The sequence below is a fragment of the Balaenoptera physalus genome (genome assembly GCF_965194825.1).
Source record: "Balaenoptera physalus genome assembly, chromosome: 20".
Lineage (NCBI taxonomy): Eukaryota > Metazoa > Chordata > Mammalia > Artiodactyla > Balaenopteridae > Balaenoptera > Balaenoptera physalus.
The window spans coordinates 19045373-19055632 of record NC_138901.1 but is presented as its reverse complement, the minus strand read 5'-3'; the positions used below and the strand labels follow the sequence as shown (position 1 = coordinate 19055632).

Sequence of the window (10260 nt, the reverse complement as noted above, 5' to 3'; positions counted from 1 at the left end):
GTAGGGGAGTTGGAAAGAAGCCCAGGGGCATCATCCTTATTGGGCCACATAGGCCTGGCACTGTGGAGAAAAAAGGGGATCTTCCTGAGGGGAGGCCCGTGGGGCTGGGGGACAGGCCCTTTGGAGGGATCCAGTTACTCTTGAAGGACTCCTCTTTCCCCCTCTGCCTCTTTCAGCCATCCCCAGCAGGATCTAGAACTCCTGTGGTCCTTCCCAAGAGGGCTCGGAGCTTGTCAGCAGTCAAGGCTCCAAACTAGAGGACTGGACACTAGGGTCGAGGACCTGACCCTTGGATGACCACCACAGGGTAACAGGGAAACCTGTTACCTCCTCCCTCTCCTTTCCCCTGAAAGAGAAATCTCAGCAGTTATTTACAAAGATTTATTACAGCATGGGAGCGGTTCAGTCCTGGAGTCAGGGAAGAAGGGAAGGGGGCAGAGCAGCTGGAGGACAAGGAGAGCCTGGCTCCCGCACCATGTGCCCCCCTAAGGACTTATACTAGGCGGCATTCCTGGCATCAAAGCACAAACAAAATGCAACAAAGCAGCCTCTGCCAGTGCATCTTCCAGGCACCCAGGCTGGGGAGCAGTTGATAAGGGGAAGATTTCCAAAATGTCGAGGCTGTGGAAAGGATGCCTGAATCCTGGGGCCTGGTAGAAGCCAGTGAGAGGGGTGGTGACTTGGAATTCCCCAGGGGATAGAGAAGTATCTATGGGCACTTAAAGTTCTCAGTACCCTCTTTCCCCAGATCTTAGGGTCCTGCCCTGTGGGTTTCCTGTGCCCAGGGGAGAGGATCTGGGGAGTAGACTTGTGAAGGATGAACCTTTGTCCCCCATTTACTGGATTTCCCAATGCAAGCTCTCTCACATCCCACCACCCACTGGGTGAATGGGGGAATGACTGGCAGGGGTAGGCATCAGGCAGCAAGTGCCCAGGGACTCTGGGCATCAGCCAAAGGTGGGCAGACAAGCAAACACAGACCAGCCCTAGTCTTCTAAGTCAGAAGCCGCAGCCCTAGCAAGTGAGGGGAAGGGTACAAAGTAGGGTGGGGCAGAGTGGGTTTCTACGGAACAGCAATGCCCTTGCCACTTCTTCTGGGAGATGCAGGGCTGGTGCCTATGTGCCAGGTTCAGGGTGAGCAGGGCGCTGTGGCTCCTCCCCAGGTTCTGTAAGGCAAGCAGATGGACTTAGGGTCTGGCCACGCCCACCAAGATCCCAGCCCCGCCTCCCCAGCCCCTCCCCCCCCCCCCCCAAACCTCACCATTTAATGCCGGGTCTTCCACTTGGTCCTCAGAGCTTCCGTCTCTCTGGGGCTCATCCAGAGGAGGCGGGCGCTCCCAGGGACCCTCCAGACCTTGGCCACAAGTAGTCTTCTGCCCAGCTGGGGACAGGAAAGAAGGGATAAAAGCACAGGCTCTGAGTATCCATCTGGCTGTCCTGGAACAGGAGCCGAGCCTCTCAGCTGTCTGTGGCTAAGCTTTCTGAGGGTATCGTGGTATAGTGGAGAGAGCACTGGACTAAGACAGCTCTTGCAATGACTAGCCATATGACTTAGATAGGTCCGTTGTTACCTCTTTGAAGGGGATGGTAAGAGGGAAATTGTGTAGACTGCCTTAAATAAGATAATAGTTAATACCCTGCAGCCCAGCGCCGGCACCTAGGAGCTGCTCCAAGATTGGTGGCAATTGATATTGCTCCTTGGTCATCTTGTCGTTTGACCCACTGCCCTGCTGCTTTCCTAAGGGAGCAGTCTCCTCTCATCTCCTCTTCACCTGTTCTGGGGGGACCCAGTGGGAGTTGACTCACCTCTTCCAGCTGGAGCTTTTGCTCCCATGGCCGATGCCCCCGCTGCCAAGGCAGAGAGGAGGCCCACGCCATTTTTGGGGGGTGCAAGGGATGGACACTTCAAGCAGGAGTGGTTGGCTATTTTTCATCCCCATAAATAATGGCACCAAAATGTTTGAGGTGCACTGGGAGGGATAGATGTGGCTGGCCTGGGCCTAGAAGAACAGTCCTGGGAGGGCTGAGATCTTCCTGCCTAGGAATTCTCTGGGCCTTGGGACTCCCTGTGGAGATTTTGGGATTTGGGGTCTCTAGCTCTGAGGCCTTCTGTGTAGGTTTCAAGCCCCTCCCTGGCCCCTCTCTTCCCAGGCAGCTGGGGTTGGAGCTGCAGCCAACGCAGTTGGTTCTTGAATCCTACATTCTCCATCTAGACACTAGAGGGCACCCTCTCACCTCCAGCCTAGGAAATAAAAAAGGGGAAAAGAGCCACAGGTTCCTGGAGAGGACTTATCAACCAGCCCTGTGCCTCCCGGCAGAGACCACATCCTGTGTTCAGAAATGCAGGCGATGGGGGCACTGGATACTCTTAGTCCACTATCCCCCATCTCCTTGCACCTCCCAACTGCCGTGGATGGAAAGTCCTTTCTTGGGTCTAGCCTCAAACCTCAGGTGGCCTTGCCTTAATTCTTAGGGAAGAGAGGAATTATTAGAGGAAACCTGATTGGGAGAAGGACTGAGTCAAGGATGGGAACAGCCCAGGTGTCAGGTAAGGCTGAGTGCGAGGCATCCTGTGGGATGAGAGAGTGGGGAGGCCCTTTACATGTGTGAGAAACTGTGAACCGGGAGGGGGTGTTCCAGGACACTCAAGGGGGATCCCACCTAATCTGTGGGGGTGGAACCCAGGCTTCACAGCCCGTTCAGCTTACCAGACCCCCTGCTGCCCTTCAGGATTTCAGCCTGGCTGTCCTCCTCCTCCTCCTCTTCTTCGTCATCCTCTTCCTCCTCCTCTTCTTCCTCTCTTGGGTAGCCCAGCTCCCGCAGCTCCCCCAGCTCATCCTCCTCCTCTGAGGCCTGGTTCTCACCCACGTTGCTGATGGACTGCAGGTGAGACTCAGCAATGCGCTGCACAGCTGGCACAGGGGGACCGGGAAGGCAGGGGTCAGCCAGGCCCAAGAAGCGGGAGAGGCATGTGGCCCAGTCCCCAGCCTCCTTCCTGTGGGCCTGGGGCAGAGCTAATCCCCCACGGGGGTCTAGTTCAAAAGCTAAAAGCTGCAGGTCAGCCTGCTGGGGGCCAGACCAGGGCAGAAGCAGCAGGGGGTAGACTCTTGATCATGTTTGGCTCTTAAGCTGTCCAAAGATGCTGCTCCCCCAGAGGCTGGCACCAGGCAGCTCCTGCCAAGCCGGACAAGACCAGGCGGGTACAGCAGCAGCTTAACATTCCCTGGCTGGGGAGCTTGTCCACCAGCTACAGCCCCTGGAGAAGGCACAGGGCCTGTGGGCCAGGCCCTGGGGGATTTGTCCCTTTCAATTTCTAGGGGAGTGCCCAGCCTGCTTAGGGCTCACTGCTCACCCTGATCCTGCCCACCACCCCATGCTGGGCTTGGTCCCCACTCCCTGGCACTGCCCCATTATAGATGCTACCCCACACACCTCTGCCCCAGGCTCTAAGAGGTAGGAACAGTTCTGAGGCTAAGGACATAATAGTCTGCAGCCAGTGAAGTCCATGCCTGGGGATGCGGCGTGCCCAGACGCAGCCCCCACAATCTTGACCCACATCCCCAAGCTTCAACTCCCTCTGTGGTGACCTAGAAAGCAGCGAACACCACCCACCACCCCCCCCAACGCCACCAAGGCCTGCTGGGATAGGACCTAGCAAGGGAACAGTGTGGGCAGCTGGAGAGAAGTTTCCAAAAGATGGAAGGGACTAAGGGGTTAGGAGAAAGGGGCCAGGGCTGGGGGACTCTGGGAGAATGGCAGGGGTTGAGGGGACCCTGGGAGGAGTGGCTAGGACAGAGGCAGCAGGGAGGCCAGGAGCTGGTGGGATTTTAGAGCATTTGGGTCACTAAACTCAAGGCCCAGAGACCAGGTGCCGGAGAGCTGGGACCTGCAGTTGCTGCAGCTACTCCTTGCTCCGTAGGCAGCCCCTCCCCTCAGAAAGCCCAGAGGGGGCAGATCCAGGCTGGAAACCTCCAGTGGAGGGAGCAGGGCACCGCTCTCCTGCCAACTCAGGGACAGGCACAGAGGGTGCATTGTGCCTGCCTGCTGCCCTGCCTTGCCCCGAGCTCCACCCGGTGCCTCCTGCTGGCTCTGGGCAAGCTACCCAGGCAATAAAAGCGCAATAAATTACCCCTCCCTGTCCTTGGGGACACGGCAAAGCTTCACCTTGAACCAAGTGTGAGGGTTCGGCCTTGGAGAACCCCCCTCAAGCCAAGACTCAATGTCCACCCTTCCTTGGGGGCCCTGAGCTTCTCCCCCTACAAGTCCCCCACCCTGCCAGATGCTTTCCCTGCCCAGAAAGGAGCCAAAGCCTATAACACAGTGCCCTGCAGGTTCAGAAGGGTCCTCTGAGCGTTGGGGAAGGGAGGAAGGGAGGAGAGGAGGTGGCAGCTCGAGCAGCCGGGGGAGGAGAGTTCAGTTCTTCAGTTCGTGAGCCACAGTGTCAACAATAGGTGTGCACAGCCCTGTGCTGGCGCCCCGTGAGCCTCCCGCGTGCCTCGCCTGCCTCGTGCCTCGCAGGGCTCTCTGGGGTCTCCCCCTCATCCTCCCAACTGTCTCCTAATCCCTCTGTCTCCAGCTCTGGGAACCTGAGTTCCCCCCACCCAAGTGTCCCTTTTCAAGCTCCAAGGTCTCCAGCACAGCCCCCGCACCCCTCTCCTGGCCCCTTTCCACCGCCCTGCCTCTCCCCATTCAGACCCTCCTTAAGTTGCAGCCCAAAGGGGCCACGGGGGTGGGGGCACATTTCTCGCCATCTTTTTCACCCCAGCCCTCTGCCCCTTGCTCACAATCAAGAGTCCAAGGGTAGTTCTTCCCTCTCACACGCACTTGCCCCCAACCCAGCCCAGGATGGGGAGGAGAGAGATTTCTCATATTCTCTCCTGAGAAGATGCCACCTCCTCCCTCATGCCTGCTTCGGGGGCTGGCCTTCCCCACATCCCTACAGGTAGGAAGTCCTTCCAAAAGCTGAACCCACTGCCCGCTTGCTATCCCTGCATCGTCCTGTCCTTGAGGAAGAGAAAGGGCACCTGCCCTTCTCTCCTCTCTCCCCAGTCTCTCTGCTCCCAACCGTGGCCGGCAGGCTGACAGGTGCACCTGTTGACCTTGGCCGGTTACTGGGAACTCATTAAACCCACCCTGGAGGGAGCGCTCCGCACACCCTTCTGGTTCCCTCCCTCCCAGCCTCCGTGGGAGGAGGGGCTGGCCAGGCAGGAAGAGCCTCAGGTGGGAGCTGAGGTGGGTGTAGGAAGGCATCTTAAGGCTTAGTTAGGAAGAGACCCTCCCCACACCCCAACCTGTCCCACCTTCTCCTCCAGGTGTATCTCCCCCAGCTCCCCCTGGAAGCCAAGTCTCCAGGCCGGCCCTGAAGACCGCTGTGATTTCACACCTGCTTCCCTTTGCACACCTTCCTCCCTCTCCCTGGAATGCCCCTCCATGCCTGGCCTGCCTGTGGAATTTTTATTCATCCTTCCCATCCAAGCTTAAACACCCTCTCCTCTGTAACTCTCCCTGACCCTTTGAGGTGAAGGGCCCCAGGAGGGCTGAGGCCAAATCTTACTCTTATGTTTGCCCAGCGCCCACCAGGGGGGCCTGGCATACACTAGGTGTTTGATAAGTGAGTGCTACAGGAATGACTTGCCTTTTGGTATAGAAAGGAAAAGCAGGACCAGAAGCATCAGTGTGCAGACCTGTGCAAATGGCACGGGAATGGGAGAGGAGAGCAAGGGGTGCAGCCCAAAGAAGGTGCCCCTCGGGGAGGAGGAGGGGGAGGTGGTCCAGTGCTTGCTTGCAAAGGAGGTGCAGAGCTGAGTCTCTTTATGTTGACGCCTACTTGTTATGTACCTCTTTTCTTTCAACCCCACAACCTGATTTTAAGACCCATGCCACCCTTTTCAGCCTCTGGGCTCCTTCTTTTTACAAGGCCAAATTAAGAAAGAATTGGTCTCTAAGTAGGGATTGGGGTGGGTACACAAGACTGTCCCTCCCCACCAACAAAAGCTCAACATGTCACACACACACCCAATGTCAGCCCAGTTGCAGGGCTCAAGGGGACAGCCCAACTGATGGGTGGGGGACAGTACCTTTCAGCGAGGGGGGTGTGTAGGCACAGGGGTTGGCTCTCTTCGACTTGAGGTGGTGCCCCTCTCCTGAGGCTCTCTGCTGGGGAAGTGCCAGGTTAAATGGGCTTACAGAGGCCCCTTTCCTTCACCCTCCCTCCATTCCATCCCACCAAGGCAACCTGGGCAGACTGGTCTAGCCTCTGTTCTCAGGTCCAGGCCCAGGCACTGCTGCCCCTCGGGTCCTGCACCTCCTGCACTGAGGCTGAGGCTAACTGGTGGCTTTGGGACGGGCTCCATAGCCATGGCCTGGCTCAGAGCAGGACCCTGGCTTCTGGAGGCCCAGCCTGAGTCTGAGCAGAGGAAAGACAAGGGCAGAGGAAAGACAAGGGCAGGGTGCTGGTGGCACCCTGGCACCAGGCACTCTCACTGAGGTGCCAATTGATATGCTAATGTCCTCCTGGGTGGCACGCTGTGTTAGCTGGGAAGTAATCCCCTCCACCCCATCACAAAGGGCCCTGGCATCCCTCCTTCCAGCTGCCCCTGGAAACTCACCTGGTGGGGTGAGGCATCCTCCTCTGAGGGAGGCCACCAGTGAACCGAGCCAGGAAGAAGAGGGAAGAGGGAGAGAGAGAAGAGAGAAAGAATCTGAATTACTTTCCCCAAAGGCTCAGTCTCTGTGCCCTTTCCCTCCTGGTGTTGGGAGGTGCCTGGTCAATAAATGAACCCAATGGAGCTGTGCTCCCAGACCTTAACCCCCCCATCTTCTGCTCAGTCTCCTACTCATGGGACTTTGGCAGGGGCCTCAAGAAGGCATCAGGGTTAGGATGGGGCCAGGACTAGGGGGCAGGGTAGGGGCCCACCTGGCGAGGAGTGCTCTGAGAGCCGGAACAGCATGGCAGGGGTTGGTCTCCTGCGCCGGATCTAAGAAGACAGAGAAAGAGATGGGGGGGTGGGGGTGGGGCAGGACAGACACCTGCAGCCCACTCCCCACCCCCTACCCAGGCAGCAGGGAACAAACAGTGCTTTGGAGTCCCCAGGGAACCTTTGAATCAAAGACTGTCAGAGCTGTAAGGAACTCCATAGCTCACCCAACCCCCTCATTTTACCAAGGTGAAAACCCAAGGCTCAGAGAGGTTCAGCAAAGAGCTCAAAGTCACACAGCATGCCAAGGCAGGGAAGGGACAAGAAAAATGCATCACTGGCTCCCAGCTGACGCCCATCCCACTCCATGGCTACTCCAGAACTGCCACCTCCCTTTCTGTCTTCCCCTACCAAGGCCCTTCCTCTCTCATTTTTGAAGGCATCAGACCTCAGGACCTGAAGCTGGCTGTGGAAGATGCCCCATGGGCCATGGCACCCACATGGCCCTGCCTATCTAAGGTCAGCTCAAGGGCTCCAGGGAAAGTGGATCCAGTTGCAGAGGGAGGCTGAGCCTGGTACTGCAGGCACCTCCAACCTCACACTGAGGCTCAGGTGTGGGTCTGACCCCCAGACCCACAGGGGCCTGGGGGTGGTCTCTGGGGGCCTGGCTCTGGGTCCCTCTAGCAGTATTTCTCAGGTTGCAGAACTCTTCACCCAGTCCTCATAAAAAACAAAAAGTTGCCATCCTTGGTACATGAGCCAAGCTGAACCGGGGGGGTGGGGGGGCGCACTGAGCACTCCTAGTGACTCACCCCCCTTCCCCCCAGCTTGGCAATCAGACCAACCGTCAGTTAATTAGGTCCCCTCTGAGCTCCAGGGAAATGTACAAAGAGAACCAGGTGAATTAAGCTGAAACTGCCACCTCCCTCTGCCAAGCTCCCAACACTGCCCTCCAGACCAAAAGCTGCTTGGGCCGGGGACCCAACCTGCCCCCATGGCCGCCTAGCTCTCCCCAAAATGACTTGGCTCCACTCTCACTGCGCTGTGGGGTGCCAGCTGCATCTCAGCAACAAGTGAATGGCTAGGTTGCTGGTGGGGGGCAGAACCCTCTTCTCTCCCTCCATCACATCCCACCCCCCACCCCCACCTCAAGCCCTTGAAGGCCTCCAGTCCCCAGAAAGGCTGTCCAGAGAACTCAGTTGTCTGTGGGAGGACTTCTGGCTTCTGTGATGACTGGTCATCACCCCCCCCTCCCCCCCATGTTGCCATGTTGTGGCTCTGTCTAGAGGTCAGAACAAGGTTCTGGCGACCCCAGCCCAGGCACGCAGGGTGGAACTAGAGAGAAAGCCAGAGCGTGGGGCAGCTGGGCGGAGGCCTGCTCTGTGTCATAGGTCAGTGTACCATGTTTCTCACATCTGAGCGGCACCAGTGGTCCGCGTGGAAGTGTAGGGAACGAGGACACTGTGCAGGGTCCAGAGGACCGTCTGCCCTCCCCGGGGCCGCCCGGGATTCTCCCGCCCCGGGATGAGGACCGAGGCCCCGGGGAAAAAGTTGCGCGAGTCTGCAGCGAACTTCACGCGCTGCCCCGCGTCCCCGCCGCGTCCGAGGCGGGCCCGGGACTACTTCGCCCCCGTCTCCCAGGCCACTTCAGACCCCGGAGCGCAGAGGAGCCCGGGTGCTTAGCTGGGGTGAGGGGGGCGCCGCCGGGGCTGGGGCGCAGCCCCCTTACCATCTCCACCTGGCGGGGGTCGAGCTGGCTGGGGGGCGCGGGCACGGAGAACTGGATCTTCTTGCGGTCCTTGGGGTCCATGGCGGGCGGGTGGTCGGTGGGCGGGGCGCGCGCTGCGGGGTCCGGGGCTGCGGTCCAGGCGCGCTGCTCAGGGCGCCGCGGCGACAGCGGGCTGAGTGCGGCGGGGAGGAGCAGGAGGGCTGTTCACGCACAGATAAAAATACCGCGCCGGCGAGGGGAGGGGGCGCGGGGGCGGGGGGCGGCCGCCTGCTCGCCTACCCCGCCGGGCTCCGGGGCTCGACCGTGCCTCGGTGCCTTCGCGCCCGCACCCTGGGCTCCCCGGCTCGCGGGTCTGGGTCCCTGTCTCTCCCCTCCTTCCCTCGCTCTCTCTCAGTGTCGCTCCGCCCTTCCTCTATCTCCCTTGCTCCCTCTCCGCATGTCTGTCTCTGTCGCTGCCTCGCTCCGGCTCTCCGGGTCTCACCCTCCGGCCCCAGCCTTGGGGTGCCCAGCCCGTGCCCTCAGCCTGGGCCTGGCGCCCGGGAGCTTGGTGGGAGGACTCAGGAGACAGGGGCCAATGAGCGCCGAGGAGCGTGTTCTCCCGGGGCCGGGAGGAGGGCGGGGAGTGTGAGCCGGGACCCGGGGAGCGGGCTGGGGGCCCCCTGCCGTCTCCCCAGAACTTGAAGCTGCATTATTGATGGAGTCCAGCAGGGAGGATAATGCGGGCAGACCGAGGGGAGAGCGGCAGCGGGGACTCTGGCTTTAACCCCTTCCTGGCGCGGGTACTTGGAGTTTCACGGGGAGGCCGTGAGGTCGTGGAGAGAATACCACCAGCCTGCCACGCTGTGAATGGGGGTGTCCTAGAAAGCGAGTGAGCGTGGAGCGGGTTGTGCGTGGGAGGACACGTGTCAGTCATCATGGCAGGCAGTGTGTGAAAGTGAGTGCCAGGGGCCCTGTAGTGCCTATAGCTAGGGAGTGTGTGTGTGTGTGTGTGTGTGTGTGTGTGTGTGTGTGTGTGGCGGGGGGGTGTCGGTGTGGTGAGAGTGTGTGCGAGTCTATGTGAGTAAGTGTGTCAGAGTGTCAAGGATGCGGGTGTGAGTGGCAGGGTGTGGGAAGACTGTGTGTGTGCGGGGGAGGGGTGAGGTGGGGGAGGATGTCAGAGGCTGTCAAGGTGATGGGCAGGCTGTGCCAGCTGGGGGGGTACTGTATCCACAGCTGCAGCCTGTACAGTAGCAGGGGATGAGGCCGTGATCCTGGGAGCACTCCCGTGGGGGGCGGGGAGCGTGTCCCTGCCGTGAGATGTCCTGGATTCAAGTGCCTCCCCAGACCTAACATGGGGGAGACAGAGCCAGCCCGGGGAGATAGAGTTGGGGGTGATGGGGGCCAGCCTGTACCAGTCCACGTGCCATCACGTGTGTGAGTTTGGTGCAGGAATAGAGCAGGGGGGAGAGGTGTGTGTGTGCTCGTTTCTGAGGTGTGAACCTCTCTCTCTCTGCAGAGGCGTTTGTGTGTGTCTCTGGAGGGGAGAAAGGGGAGGAGATGGCCCTGTGGTTTGGAGTGTCCCTGTTTATCTGTCCAGGTCCCAGGTATCTTTGTAGGAACCGGTGTTTCCCTCTG

At 59.6% G+C, this 10260-nt stretch overlaps 1 protein-coding gene across 1 annotated transcript; it reads right to left on the bottom strand.

Moving 5' to 3' along the window:
* Positions 1–367: 367 nt before the first annotated feature.
* PPP1R1B (protein phosphatase 1 regulatory inhibitor subunit 1B) lies at positions 368–9202 on the bottom strand. Its single transcript, XM_082441575.1, has 6 exons — positions 8647–9202; positions 6894–6977; positions 6078–6153; positions 2709–2912; positions 1262–1381; positions 368–1166 (listed from the first exon to the last, which is right to left on the bottom strand). Exons 1-6 carry the CDS (start codon positions 8725–8727, stop codon positions 1117–1119), a joined length of 615 nt encoding a protein of 204 aa, XP_082297701.1. The 5' UTR covers positions 8728–9202; the 3' UTR covers positions 368–1116.
* Between the last annotated feature and the right edge of the window lie 1058 nt (positions 9203–10260).